Raw genomic sequence first — 15,333 nt, forward strand, 5'->3', positions numbered from 1 at the left:
AACTTTTGGTGACTCCTGCTCTTTTTTCAACGCAAGATGGCGGCAAAAGCCCACTCAAGCCTCAAGCCTAATCATTGAAAGCCCAGACAGCGTGTAATGTTATAAATGCTCTGCCACAGCCTTATTCTAGATTCGACTACCAGACTGCAAAAAATATCTTTATTATACCACTATACATTCACCATACATTTATAATTACAGACAAGAATGTAACCGCAGCTTGAAGGGATGGTACGGTATAAAAATACCATAACCAAGTATGAAATAACACATCCACCAGTAATTACAGATTTATGCTAGCAGGAGAACTGGAGCAACCTGAGTTGATGAGGGTTTCAACCCTGGTTTGCTGTGTGGACTGTGTCCATGCATCACTAATTACAGACATGTTCACAGAGGAGACATATGTGACAAAAACTAGATGGCTTTATGGTTAAAACGCTTCACAGATACATCGTAGACCATACATCTCAAAGGTTATTTGGCCTTTAGTCCAATCAAAGTTTAAAATGTGTAATCTGTAATTTGTGAAAGGTACAAAACTGAGGTTGTCATTCACTTATTTTTAGATCACACAAATTTAATCATCTTGGAGGACTGACATATTTACATATTACACTGACATACATAGATTTTATAGCCCCAGCTATCATTCAGACAGAACAGCCAAGAGCGAAAAAGTATCTGGGGTCCAATTTTGTTGAGTAAAGTAACTGTTAAGCATCTTCCAGATGGATGAGGATTTCAAATGAAGGCTTCTCTGTCTCCTTCAAGCTCTGCCTGAACAGCTGAGAGTGCTGCCACATTGTTTCCCCTTCTCCGCCACTGAGCTCTGCTACAACGATGAAGTCTGACGAGCCGGACAGACTGGAAAACGGCTGCATCTCTCCATCTGACGGTTCAAACACAGAAGAGGAAATTATTAGGAGGGATCATGTCACTCAATCACATTTTAAGTACTTTATGAGAGGATCTGTCACATTATTTTACCTCCAGAGAATTCTGTAGTAATCTGGCCTGACCGCAAGTGCCAGCAGACTTTGCCCGTGTGGAAGGTCTGGCTGCTGGCCATGATCGAGACAGATTTTATCTTCATTCCCACTGGAGCAAAATCAAACTTCCAGCTGATTCGTCCCACAGAGGAGCCTTCTGTTCGAGCAATGTACACCTTCAGAAAGAAATACAGTCACGTCAAATCTCCTACAGCTGCATATAGCTCCAGTGGTCCAAAGTTTATTCTCATCTTCTGTATTCTCTTATTTTTTTCTCCTATCATACATTTTTCACATTTTTCAATCTGTTCTTAAACTTAGTCGTATTCAAAATAAATTCTATTTAAGTTTTAAAACAACAGCTGGCACAAGAATCTTGTGTCAGTAAGTGCTTTGGTGCTGGTGGGCTGCTTAAAGTAGGCCCCTCTTTTCTTGGCCTGGTAATCAGACTAAACGGCATCACTTCTTTCATTTACCCAATTTTATATTTGCTGGTTCCAGCTTCGCAAATTTAAGTATTTGCCGCTTGTGTGTGTGTGAGACGGTAACATGACACTTTTCACTGACAAATGGTTAATTGAGAAAATAATCAGCAGATTAATCAACAAATCCTTAGTTGCAGATCTACTTTTTTTGGTTGTGCATCTTGCAACAATGGTCCTTTTTGGTGACAACACTTTGATATGTCAAAATAACAGATCTAACAGCATTAATGCAGGCTGTGTTCCGTTTCAGAGAGCTGCGTCCAGGGTTTGCTATTGTATGTGCTGGCTAAATTAACTAACTTATCTTTTAACCTTTCTCTCCCAAGTTTCCCAAGTTTATGAAATTGTCAGAAGTGGAGCACTCTTTAAGAGTAATAGCTTCCCCTACCTGAGTTACAGGTTTCTGGACTTGTTTTGTAACTAAGCTGCATGGAAGTAAATGGGAGTTGAACTCAGAAATATCAACTTTAACAATAAAAGGAATTTGTGAAGTTGTGACAGGAATTTTCCCTGCAATTATTATACATTTAAAATAAAGAGACATTCTACATATATAATCGGACAATTTGCATTTAGAGAGGCTAAATTTTAAGTTACTGCTGTTTAGAAACTGATACATTTTTCTTGCAATCATTTAAAAAAAATAATTTATACTGTCTGAACTGAAAAACACCGCTTTGTTAAACATCGTACCGTCTGCCAGTCGCTCTCCACCTTTCTGAACACTGACTCCTTCCTCCACACACACTGATCCCAGCTCTGAATGACCTCAGAGTTGTTTGACAGTCGGCAGTACTGGTCTTTGGTGGCGTTGTAGCACACGTGCAGTAGCCTGTCGCACTTTTCTTTCTCAGTAGGAGTAAACACAAAACCTGTAGCCTGAGACAAACACACACAGATGCACGCTATCTGTCAAATACTGACTTAAATTAGACATCAAGACATCACCTATCAAGCTCTGATACATCAAGCTAACACATCAAGATACACTACAATGAAATGTATCAGTAGATACATGTAGATGAGTGGAGTAAGCTCCATTATAGCACTGTTTATAATACACTGTACCTGTGTTGAGGTTCCTGGATCAGCTGCTCTGGTCTCCCCCCTTGCTAACCTCCAGGCCAAAGAACCTGAGTTGCGTCCCCCCAGCTCTCCTGGTTTTGGTGTCTTGGGGGAAATAAACTCCACCAGCTCAACAAGAAGCCTCTCCGTCAGCTCCTTCTTCCTGTCTGGACTCAGGGGCTGCTGCCTCTTCAGTATCAGAGCAGATGGAGGGTGGCTTAGTTCCGAGTCACCGCAGCAGTTAGTATTATATGCAGAGTTAAAAGGGTTAAGACTTACCAAAGAATTGAGTCCATTAATGGTATGAAGCAGCCAGGCTTCTTGAACGCGTGTCCTTCTTGACAAAACCTCTGGATGTTTGCAGGAATATCTCCACGTCACGTCCACCACCTGCATCACACACACACAGAGTAAATTATCTGTCTGTTGACCCTAGAAGAGAATTAATGGCCATACTAGCAGCAGCTCTTTGATGATTGCTCAATGGGGATGAGAATCATTACAGGTAATAACAAACAGACATTAATAAAAAAATAGAAAATTATAACTTCCACGAAAATGAGAAGACATGTTTTGCCCTCATATTTAGAGTTGTTTACAGGAAAACTCAGCTACCTGTTAGCCTTCAACTAAGGTCACATCAATACACATTTCTGTAGCTTTTATAGAGATGTATTTTTTATTATCAACAAATTTCACTCATGTAGTATGCTGTGTGTATCCAAAACCTGACATATCTTATTCTCTTATTATCTTATTAGACTTCCATTGTTGTCAAAAAGGTAGCACACCATGTGTAATCTGTAATAGTAGTATGTGTCTCTTTCTCTGACCTGGTCCTTAGAGAAAGCCAGAACGTAGGCCAGTTTCTTCCCCCAGCCGACCTCATACAGCAGAGGCTTATCACAGACGTTTTCACAGGAGTCACAGTGCAGCCACCGACGCTGAGCCACCGAGTAAACCTCTGTCCACACGTGGTCTGAAACAAGACAGACACATTTTTACTGAGCCTTTCACACACTTTCACATCACATAAATTGTTCTGATATCAGATGAGTTTAAGAAGTTTCAAAAGCCAGTTCTGATATTTTGTTGCCATTTTGTGACATAGAGAAAAGTAGCAACTGTTCTAGAGGGGGAGAGGAGGCAGTCTACAACACCACTTATCAGCCACTTAATTCCCAGTCTTGAGATCCTTTACACCCACTGACACCAGACTCATGTGACCCTAACAACCCACACGGAGGTCGGGTGGGTCAACAACTCACATGTAACCTCAGCCACTCTCAAGGTTTTAACAACTCAACCCATCGATTAGAACTCTGTCGATTCCTGGTTATTGATAAATGAGACAACATGCTCCTAATATGTCCTTGTACAAATAAATTTCTGGCTCTCCTGCCTGTGCAGAGAATAAAATTAGTGTTGCAGGAGTCACATCTGTCAGTTACGTGCATACCTGTGCTGTCCCAGATATATCTGGCTTCAAGGCCAAGGGCTCTGCAGCACAGGGTGAAACAGTTAGCCCACTCCCCACAGCGCCCCCTCCTGGTTTCTAGCAGCTTCTCGGGATTGTTGTACCTGGTATTAACAAGGAGAAAACATGCATACAAAACATACATCAACTAATGTAATCCAATTTATTCTGTGTGTTTTGTGGTCAAATTCATTTATACAAGTTTGTTTACAAGAAAAATATTTACTTTTTTGCCATTTTAAACTTTGTTAACATTGAACACTACAAAATAAAAGCCTGTGAGTTAGCAATAAAATGTACAAGAAATAAAATAGACTTAATTTGTGCTATCTAGTCCTATTTCTAATCTTAAATCTAACCTAAAAAACTACACACACCTAGGGAATCTGGTGGAGAGACTGCAGCTCTGACAGTAATGGTTCTCCACTCGTTGAGCTCCCCAACGGAGGTCATCAGGGCTGGGACTGAGGGCGCTGGCGTTCTGGGTGGAACCTCCACAGCGGCTGCAAGGCAAGCAGTCCACCCAGGAGAAGAAGTCCTGTTTGAACCACCTGAGTAACTCCAGCACCAAGAAGTCTTCTATTCCAAGTTTACATCCTGTAAACAGGAATGCAAGTCAGTAGGTCTCTGAATCACAGTGTAAAGAAGCATGCGGTGTTTATGTTTGTTTGCGACAGTATGATACAGATACACAGTAGGATTGTTTAATGAGTTGGGGGACTTCACCTGGGTCGGCTTCTTTAGCCTCCCTCAGCTTGTGCTGAGCAGCAGAGGATAGTTGCTGGTGAGGGATGATGTTACGGGCTTTCTGCTGCAGCTCAGGGTTTTCATACAGCATCACATGTTGGAAGTTAGACTGGAGAGTCACAAAGAAGCCCATACTGCTCTCCTGACAGAGATACAAGAAAACATCCAGCTCATTAACAAGAACAATGACAAACATATGGTGAAAGAGTGTCAACTTTTCAGCACTGAAGCTGGTGGAGCAGGTGTCTTATTGTCATACTGTCATCAAATATTTTCTGCGATAGCGATACACATTGTTCCTATCAGCTACGAGTTCAGTCTAGAGATGAAATGATTAGTTAATCAGTTGATTTATCGATCACAGTAAATTAATCAGTAACTGTTCTGATAAATTATTAATCACTTAAGTCATCTTTTAAGTAAAAATGTAGGATCATTCACTGGTTCCCACTCTTCTATTTTTCAATTTGACAATATCATCTTGGGATCAGAGAAATTTTGATGGACATTTTCCCACTTTTTAAATTTTGTGCATTAAACAGAGAATCAATAAATCCAAAATATAATTGACAGGTTAAGCGATAATGAAAATAGTCCTCGTCCATTACGATAAAAGAAAATACAGCACCTGACCCTGTCAATGACACAACAGCTGAATGCTACAAATATATCCCCATATCTTTACCAAGGACGATGGCTGTGGTGGAGGTGGTGAAACTGGCTGGAAGGAAGCAGCAGCAGCAGAGCTCTCTGGTGCTGAAGCCGAGGCTGCAGCAGCCTGAGCGGTGAGTCGGACAGGCTGTCCTCCTTGCAGCCTCTGATCCCTCTCTGCTGCGATGGATTCCCTGATAAGCTTCAGCTGTTCCACTGATGCAGACTTGGGGAACACCAAGTGCGTTTCAGCCTGGAGAGTGGGGCAAAGTGAGTGTATTATTTTCTCACAGTTAGGCTACAGATAATCAAGCACAACCTAAGAAATGAAGCTATACAACAGGAATACTGGTTTTAAACTATTGTGGTAGCCACCTGGCAGTTTCTTATTCATTACCTCCTCAAATCCCATCTCGAAGAGACATTCCACAGCTCCTTTGATGGGCAGCAGCTTGGTGGAGAAAGTAGGATTGCCAATGCGGATTGACCTATATTTTTCCTCATTGGGATTCCTGTGGGGAAGCAGCATCAAGTAGTAGATAGAAGAAGCAATAGGCTGCTCTAAAGCCTCATCAGAAAACACCTGTAGTTCCTCTGTGGTATAAGAGACAAATTACTAAACCAGTGAGTTCTATTTATTAGGCGTGCACTAATAAATTATAAATTAGTGTCTTTAGATTAATTGGTGTTGCTGTTGCTATTGTACACAATTGTCAGTATTACTGATCATTGTTTTACCACTGCACAAATTGGGCATTTTCTGTAAATGTTGACTCTACTCAAAGAAACTACAAAGAAAGAAAAGAAACAAAACCTAAATGTGAGCGTGATTACTTCACTTCACCGCCTATTTTTCAGTCATGAGACTCAGGAGTTGAATATTAAGATTTTAAACAGCTTTCTGATGCCACAGACAAACCAGAAAACACTGACAACATAGTTACATGAGGAGTTTCGTGTATGGGCGTCAACCGATTAACAAAGCCAAATAAATATTTCAGATTTTGTTTACTTGTGTTTGGTTTAGTGTGTCAACAGCAACAACAGCATACAATGGGGCTCAGGTACAGATAGGGTATTTAGACTTTCTGCCATGACATGATGTTTGCTACTGCTGAATTTATTTTTTAATGTACAGAACATTTCTGACACACGTCAGCTTATTATTAACACAACACATCTCATCGACATGTCGCTGTTGTATTACGTGAGTCCATAACCTTACCGTAAAATGTTGTCCGCATATGTAAGTAACAGCTTGGCGACGTCTAAGAAGACTTCATTTGAATTCTCACACAACGTTGTGACTGCTCGTGACATGGCCATACTGCTATTTCTTAATCAAAGTCAAAACTCCTTCCAGTTAAGACTGTGATACTTCATGCTAATAGAGCTACTGCTGCTCACTAGATGTTTTGGGTCCTGAGAGAAGCTGCCCCTTGAACGCCTGAATGAGTATTTCAGGATTGAAAATATTGTATGTAATTGTGGTTTTCTATAATTAAGTTTCATTGAGCACTTTTATCTGTTCTTGGTCTAATAACATTTTAGATCGAATATATACAAGTTAAACCAGTGTGGCGTTCACAAAGACGATTCAAAGTCACAGGCAAATTTAAGGATGGACCGGTTTTCTCGTCGTGCGGATATTTTCACAGTCGAATATTAAATTTGAAGTAGTGCTGTGTTTCACCTGTGTCAGAAAGATATTTCATCTTTAGTTTTGCATATTTATCAGTCTCATATCGTGAGGGTATTAACCAAAGCTACAAGCTAGCTGTCAAACTTGACAGAGACAACAGCATGTCTGCTTTACCTTTATCCTGTTGGACTAAACTCCAGCTGAGACCACAGAACATAAGGGCACTTCTACAAAAGAGTGCCTGCATCTGTCCAAACCAAGACTCCAGGCGCCACAGCTCTGGACAGCAGAGAAGGAGGGTTGTCATTACAGGCATAGGGTTGGTGTGTCCTCTGGGTACAGGGACTGCTCTGCCCTGGGACCATCTGATCAAAGCTCAGAGTGGGATTGTTGCTCTCGACCCAGAGGAGTACAAGACTGTTCCCTGTAAAGTGGCCGCTCTGGTAACCAGAGGGACCGAAGAGGGTCAGTTTAATGAGGAAAGGTTTGCCTCTCGAGGCGAGATCAACAGCATGTCACCAGCCACCGTGATGGCCCTTGGAGCTGCTCAGCTCGCTCTGGAGGACTCAGGGTGGTACCCCAAAGCCCCAGAGGAACAGTTCAGTACAGGGGTGGCTGTTGGCATGGGCATGGTGTCTCTAGATGAGATTGCTCGCACCTCTGCTGCCTTCCAAGAAAAGGGCTACAACAAAGTGAGTCCCTTCTTTGTGCCTCGCATCCTTGTCAACATGGCTGCCGGGCACATAAGCATCAAACACAAACTGAAGGGTCCCAATCATGCTGTGTCCACGGCGTGCACCACAGGTGCACATGCCATAGGCGATGCTGCCAGGTTCATTGCCCACGGCGATGCAGTTGCTATGGTTACAGGGGGAACAGAATCCTGTGTAGGGCCTCTGTCCGTAGCTGGGTTTGCCAGGGCACGTGCCCTCGCCACCAAATGGAATGACAACCCTGTGCTGGCGTCAAGACCTTTTCACCCAGAGAGAGAGGGCTTTGTGATGGGCGAAGGAGCCGCGGTGCTGTTGTTAGAGGAGCTGGACCATGCAATGAAGAGAGGAGCCAGAATCTACGCAGAGGTCCTGGGTTATGGACTGTCAGGGGACGCCAGCCACATCACTGCACCCACTGCAGATGGGGATGGAGCATTCAGGCGAGTCCTTTTAGGGTTTTTGGAAGCAGATACTTTTTTTCCTATATGAAAGCCAATGTTTTTGCTTATATTTATTATTTAACTGTGAAATAATGACAAAAAATGCCATAATTATTACACAGAACTACTGTCAATCAAGCAGTGGTTCTTAACATGGGAGTCAGCACCCACACACTGAGGGGTCATAAGATGAGTAGCAGAAAAAGAAGGTGGGAGTTGTTGTTGGAGGAATTTACAGTAACAGTAAAGCTGAGATCTGGTAATACAGCAACAATGCAATTGTAAATGAATACAATGTTATTATCACTGATAGAATAAAGTAAGATCCAAATTGTAATAAACCAGAATTAGCCTTTAACTGTCTGACCACTGTCTCCACAGGTGCATGTCTGCAGCCCTCAGAGATGCTGGCGTCTCACCGGCAGATGTCACATATGTGAATGCTCACGCCACATCCACGCCGTTGGGTGATGCGGCTGAAAACGCAGCCATCAAAAGGCTCTTCAAGCAAAGCACCGAGAGCCTGGCTGTCTCCTCCACCAAGGGAGCCACAGGACATCTGCTTGGGGCTGCAGGGGCCCTGGAGGCGGCGTTCACCGCTCTGGCCTGCTACCATGGGGTCCTGCCCCCGACTCTCAACTTGGACCGCACCGAGCCACAGTTTGACCTGAATTATGTTCCCTGCACAGCGCAGCCATGGCAGACTCAGGGCCGACGAGTGGCCCTCACAAACTCATTTGGATTTGGTGGTACCAATGCTTCACTGTGTCTTGCCAGCGTCTGACAACACACAGACACTCATTCTTGACTTTGTTTTTAGAAACACATCTGATGCTTTACTTTACCTCTGGTATGATAGAGTTTATCTGACTGAATATTCATCAATAGAATTGATCAGTCCTGCTACTGATGGTTTGTGGAAAATTCTTATGAACTGATAAATAATGTGAATTTAGAGAAGATTCCATAAAAGTCCGGATTCTTTTATTTATCCCAAAATTTCAGTGAAACTCTAAAGATTAAAAACTCTGAGGAAATCCTGGTAATGTTTTATTGTTGGTGAAGTTTTTTTTCTTTGGCAGGATATTGATCCAATTTATATGTAGTGAACATAAAAGGAAGTATTATGTAGTAGAAAAAGTATTATGCTCTCTTTCTGGAAAATATGTTTGGCACGGTACAGAAAATGTGGGCGTTCTGGCTCATGTGTTGCTCTGTTCACCAGTATCAGCAGCTTGTGACTGTAAGCTTAGATCTGGTTTGGGAAAGTAACTAGGCTGCTCTTGACCCTCAAGATCTGATTAATCGTCTAAAAAGTCTAGTCAAAAAGGCTCTCTACAATTTCCTACTCCAAAGGTGACATTTTCAAATATGTCGTTTGATCCAAAAATATTCAGTTTAGAATAATATGACGCACAGAAAAGCAGCAAATTCTCTCAGTGGAGAAGCTTAAACAGGGTTATTTCTGATTTAAAAGCGATCTGGCCCTGAGAGAGACTGGACCTGTCGTACATGATCTTACCAAGTCCAGTTCCTGTGCCTGTTATTTGATCACCAGCAGTACCAGCAGATGGTGCTGGCTCACAGCAAGTCATGTATTTATTTTTTTTTTTTTTAAATGTAAACTTTCATTACAGTTCAGGGATTTGGTAGACAGTGCTGTTCGTGTTATCCTCACCTGACCTTAGAGCAATCCTGAAATATCAACTTGCTCCGAGGAGAAAGAGCAGGTCGAGACACAGGAGGCTTTTAGATCCATTAGAGTAAACAGGGAGAAACTCATTCAATAGAAAAGGTTAATATGAATAATTATATTAAGAGGATAATAATGGTTAATTGCATGCTCTTAGCTTCCTATATCCAACCGTTTTAAATAGGAACTCAGACTCCAAAAAGCTTGGACAGTTTATGGCAATTAGGAAATAAGTGCTGTATGGGTGTGCAGCTGACTTTAATACCATCTGAACAGAGGCATGGTCTCACAGTACTGCCTGTTGTGATCACTTATGAAGCCACTTTTCAAACCGCGACCTCTGGCTCTGTGCTGCTCTCCTCTGGATCCAGCCCATTTTGGCCTTTTTCTTCAGCAGTGAGAAAACAACAAGGAATGACTCAAGGAAGCTGAAGGGATGAGTAAGACAGGTTAATTGAGGACAAAGTGCCATTATGTCAGGGCTGAAACCAAAGTAATAGGGTGAACAGTCCCCGCAGGGAGAAAGATAGTTTTCCATACTGTTACCTCTCTGTTCTTTTGCGGTTTCCTTGGGGAGACCTATAATGACTGTGAGGGGACATCAAGTGGTGATTTGGAGGCTCCCTGCAGATATGGTGGTTGAGAATATGTTTTTAAATTGTCTCATGAAGATTTTCAGAGGCTGTGAGTAAAACAAATCTCACATTTAATATATCTCTATGGGTTTCGCAGACCCTGGTTCTGAACAAGCCCAGATGATTCCTGGATATAGATTTACCAGTGGCTATCTAGCAGAGAAAGCACAAAATGTAAATACAAGTTTGGAGTTAGTGGTGAGGCAGAACCTTACCTACAGCTGTGCATCAAGTTCATTTACTCTCCACTAAACATAATGAAATGAATGAAACTGATATGAACCCTCCCATATGTTTGAAGTTCTGGTAATACGACAAGATAATTGCCAAACTAATGGTAATGTAATTTCTGATCCACACTTTTTGTAGCAGAAAAAAAGTTTTCAAATCAACATGTATATTCTCCTGAGAGGCAAGGAATTATGCTGGAAGGAAGTTTAGCCTGATATGAGCATTGCATCTAAATATGCAGCCTCATTTGTTTCAATAAAGCCTGGCACAGGGCTACATTTTTTTAAAATACTATTTTCTAGAGAGCCATTCTAGAGCAACATGGAAAAAAAAAAAAACATTTCAAGTTCCATGAAACCTGCAGACAGCAGGTTTCATGGAACGTCAGCCATTACCGGATAAGTGTAATTTGTGTTGATGGTGGGGGAATATTTGACTTGATAATGGCGTCAGCCAACATCAAAGGGTCCCCACAGTCATTCTGATTCATCCTGTGGGGACAGTAAATATCCATACCAAATATAATGGTAATCTGAGCAGCAGTGGAGATATTATGCTGTGTTCCAAAGTGATGGACTAACACACAAACCAACACCATCTTTCAGGGCAGCCAATGGACAAAAACAATGTTCTATAACATACATATATCCTTAATTTTGTAAATCGTGATAACTATATTAGACACTCAAAATATTCCTACATTATTCTTATGATGCCTCATGAGTAGTACGTGAAGCCACATTTTTATTAACGGACACTGAAACCTTTACTTCACGTCCTGTTCTGTATATGGCTAACTTGGACCTCTTGTTCTGTATTTCACTTGATGAATATTATAATGTCATGATTGAATCTAATAACATGATGTAAAGCCGGAACCAGATGATGGATTACTGTACTGGGGAATGTCGTTCCAGACCCATTTTTAGAGATTACGTTTTTATTAACTCTTCTGGATGTCACACCCAGCTAATGAATAAATCAATTATTCATCCTTTTTTTTTTAATTTGAAATAATCTGACACAGATAAATGAGAATGCACAAGTTTTTTTTTTTTTTTTTGAGGAGGGGTTAGAAAGGAAAGCCCGGCATCTTCATGGGAAATATTTTGGCCTCAGGACTTACCACATATATATATATCACTCTCTGTCCAGCTCTGGTTTCATACCGTGATTCACTGTATGTGTTCATGTTTTTCAGCAGTTTCTCACTCTCAGTTTTGCGTCTTTGCGAGAAGAGCTAACACACAGCACTGTTTTGTTGTACATCAGGCTGGAAATTCTAACCTAACACAGCCAGAGGGTTGGGATCCTTTACCTACTGTTACATAGAGAAGAATTCACATAAATGCTATAAAAACATATAATATCCTTAAGATGTGCAGACTGGAGGATAAGGACTTTGCAGAAGCAGCACTGCAGCGTGATTGTGCCTTACCCCCTGCCCTCGGTTCTCTGAGAACTAAGTGTACTCATTCCACCACTCCGAGTAAATAATGTCTGAGCTGGGCAGGAACTATTGATTCCTATTGCTGTTATGAAGATGACTTTGGTTCATGTTATTCCTCTTTCTCTTCCCTTTTTTTTGACATCCCTGCCATCTGATTAGGAGATATCCAAGCTGAATTATGATCACCATGGCAACAGAGTCAGCATGCATTCCTTTGATATCACCCTGTCCCACAGGGAGCACAGCTTATCACCAGGTTCTAAAATTAGACCTCTTCTCTCTCTCTCTCTCTCTCTCTCTCTCTCTCTCTCTCTCTCTCTCTCTCTCTCTCTCTCTCTCTCTCTCTCTGTGGCACAGTCTGTTTGGCCTTCATTCCTCAGCTTTGACCATTGTTCAGGTCCAGCGTTGGTCTTTTTTTCATTTATGGGATTCCTGGAATCAGAGGATTTATTAGATCGACCAAACTGACCCAGGATTTTACAGTAACAGTCCTTGTTAAACACATTATAATGAAACTGAATGTATACACATACTGTCTTTTAAAGCATAACTACACCTTAAATTATTCCTTGCACTATACACCACATATGATGTGGATAAAGGCAGTTTTTCTGACAAAAATCACACTTTATTTATTAGATGTGAAAATTTGGACCGGCCAAATCTTCCGGTCCCTCCTTAACTATGGCGTAACAGGCTAGGTCTATTTTGTAAGCTGACCTCTCCGCCCCCGACTGTGATGGCAGCTGTTGCGCTAAGTATATATAAGCAGCAGAGCACCAGCTAGGCATTGCCTCAGTTGGTGCCTCTCCCACAAGGCTGCTGGGGACCTTAGCAATAGAAAGCCAGATAAGAGATTTATTCCTCTGCAGAGGTAGTAAACACAACACACAGGACCGACGGTAACTCTGCTGTGTTCGGAGCTTATTAAGATATTTAAGGTTAACAAGCAGTAACACTGACTGTGACAAACAGCTGGGATACAGCAACACACTAACACTCTCCCACAGACACACAGGCCGAAGCGTCTCGGAGGAGAGCTGCTAGTGCAGCTACAACGCAGGTATCCTCACAGTCTCTCTCAAAGGGCCATAAATACACATCCAGTGACTGTCGAAGCTCCACCACACTCTCTGTGTTTCCAGCAAATATACATAGCTGGTTAGCTGACTACTGACTCTATGTCCTGCTGTCCCAGATACAGCAGTGGTCAGTCAGTCTCCCTTGTGTGTTGCGTGTTGAATACACAACATTACAAGGAGGCCGCGACTCTTGTAGGCCCTGATCAGACCTGGCATTAACACACGTCTCAGATGATCTGATCACAAGTGGACAGCTATGAGTACGTCAGTTAACACCTGGCATTAAAATGTGTCTTCACATGAGTCTTGAGAGATAACTTGTGGTTGGATCTCACCTCCCTGCTCTATATGCAAATACACACAAACATCAGTTCTGTTTGCATGGACCGAGTGCATTGTTGGTTTTAACCGGAGGCAGGAAAGAAGAAGAAGGAGAAACCAAAGGGACACAGACTGGGTCTATTCTTTGCTTTTTTCCAGGCAAATCAAATCACCCAAGATGTTATGCACTCACAAAATATCGTTTTTTCAAATATTTCAGATACAGTGGACAAAGCCAACTTATGCAATTTGTACTACTTGTATTTGTTTACGAACGGGTACATACATATGCCTCCACAGAGGACGTCATTTGAGTAGGAGGACACATTTGTGTTCACACTCCTAAAAGAATTTGCCCAAATGTGGTCTGAGTGATCAGATCTCAAATGTGTCCTCAATGAGTCTTGGGTGAATTCACACCTGTACTTACAGCTGACCGCCCATCGAAGAGTGGAGTGAAGAATCGGTTCATACAAGTCACAGATAGGAGGTGAAGGGATGATGTGATACCAGGCAGGTGTGCAGGTGAACTGGCGGGAACAAGAAGTAGGTCACCACATTCTGTCCTGAACACACACAGACACACAAACACAAGACACACAGACAAACAGGAGGAGGAGACAGATGGGGACAAACAACACACACCCAGGAGGGGGACACAGGGGTAAGAGAAGGAGACCCTGCCTAGTCTACACAGTTTTGTGTTTTAGCATGCTAATATTTGCTAATTAGTACCAGACACAAAGTACAGCTTAGTCTGTTGGGAAGGTTATTAGATTTGCACATATTTGGTTATACACCAAAGTGCTAGACAAACTGAGATTCTGACCTGATGATGGTTCAGTAAATAAAGTCAGGGGCATGAAGGTGCTCACTGAAATTCATGGTAGTCCATCCAACAGTTGTCAAAACACTTGAAAATGAGAAATGTAAGCCTCACAGTGGCAGCAGAGGAAAAGTAAGATGGTAAACAAAGTTATTAGGATACATCCTCTGGGAACCAAGAATGTTTGTGACAAATTGTGTGGCAACCCACTTCATAGATTCATCTTTTTCAGTCAAAAATTCATCCTGTTAAAAAAAAACAGGTCATTTATATGATGAGACAGTAATGTCGCTCTCTCATGTGACTTCTACACAAAATGGAGGCACATCTCATTCCAAAGCCATGTGAAGAATGGTCAGTGTTATGGTCAAGCGCTAAATAAACCATGTGTCAGTGCAGACAAAAGGGGGTCAAGGATGGTGCAAACTGCCACACATGCCACAGCTGTTGCATCAGATTTTCCGAAAGACGAACACAGATGAAGGACTGTCTTTTACAGTCATACTGTCAGTAGTACTCAAGTTATCTGCTCTTCATTCTTGTATTGAATGAAATCTCAGTAGGAGTGGAGGCGTGATCACTGATTGACAGGTATAATTAACCAGCTTCCTTCACAAAGATGCATGTGTTTACTATACCTCACAAAGCTGTATGATAATAACTGACTCTAACCCTGTAGTCATTGCATTTTTTTATTCAAACCCATCTTCAAACTTCAGGTGAATCAACAGACTGAAACATTAACTTCACTGAAGGTATTAATATGATTTTATATTTACTAAAATTCTGAATAAGTATTTGCAATGTGAGAGGGTACAGCAGACATATGTGACCAGGCCATACATGAGAGAGAATAGGCAACCTGGAGTTGTTCACATTCAAA

The 15,333-nt window shown here is 41.8% G+C and overlaps 2 protein-coding genes across 2 annotated transcripts; one reads left to right on the top strand and one right to left on the bottom strand.

The window, feature by feature from the left end:
* Positions 1–244: 244 nt before the first annotated feature.
* On the bottom strand, positions 245–6,828 carry ngly1 (N-glycanase 1). Its single transcript, XM_041054268.1, has 12 exons — positions 6,643–6,828; positions 5,815–5,929; positions 5,452–5,670; positions 4,746–4,908; positions 4,397–4,616; positions 4,002–4,123; positions 3,376–3,521; positions 2,822–2,932; positions 2,546–2,731; positions 2,171–2,356; positions 991–1,168; positions 245–892 (listed from the first exon to the last, which is right to left on the bottom strand). Exons 1-12 carry the CDS (start codon positions 6,741–6,743, stop codon positions 717–719), a joined length of 1,923 nt encoding a protein of 640 aa, XP_040910202.1. The 5' UTR covers positions 6,744–6,828; the 3' UTR covers positions 245–716.
* Positions 6,829–7,068: 240 nt separating this feature from the next.
* Positions 7,069–9,231, top strand: oxsm (3-oxoacyl-ACP synthase, mitochondrial). The gene is made up of 2 exons (XM_041053624.1): positions 7,069–8,212; positions 8,594–9,231. The coding sequence occupies exons 1-2, from the start codon at positions 7,221–7,223 to the stop codon at positions 8,994–8,996; spliced, it is 1,395 nt and encodes a 464-aa protein (XP_040909558.1). The 5' UTR covers positions 7,069–7,220; the 3' UTR covers positions 8,997–9,231.
* The last annotated feature ends 6,102 nt before the right edge of the window (positions 9,232–15,333 follow it).

This window comes from Toxotes jaculatrix, chromosome 13 (assembly GCF_017976425.1).
Source record: "Toxotes jaculatrix isolate fToxJac2 chromosome 13, fToxJac2.pri, whole genome shotgun sequence".
NCBI classification, from domain to species: domain Eukaryota; kingdom Metazoa; phylum Chordata; class Actinopteri; family Toxotidae; genus Toxotes; species Toxotes jaculatrix.

Bases quoted from the DNA above. Each gene is read 5' to 3' on its own strand.
- ngly1 (XM_041054268.1), bottom strand. From the start codon at position 6,743: ATGGCCATGTCACGAGCAGTCACAACGTTGTGTGAGAATTCAAATGAA. The intron at 4,909-5,451 runs GTAAAGATATGG...TATCTCTGTCAG, and splicing joins CACCACAGCCATCGTCCTTG to GAGAGCAGTATGGGCTTCTT. The intron at 4,124-4,396 runs GTGTGTGTAGTT...TGTTAATACCAG, and splicing joins CTCTCCACCAGATTCCCTAG to GTACAACAATCCCGAGAAGC.
- oxsm (XM_041053624.1), top strand. From the start codon at position 7,221: ATGTCTGCTTTACCTTTATCCTGTTGGACTAAACTCCAGCTGAGACCA. The intron at 8,213-8,593 runs GCGAGTCCTTTT...CTGTCTCCACAG, and splicing joins GATGGGGATGGAGCATTCAG to GTGCATGTCTGCAGCCCTCA.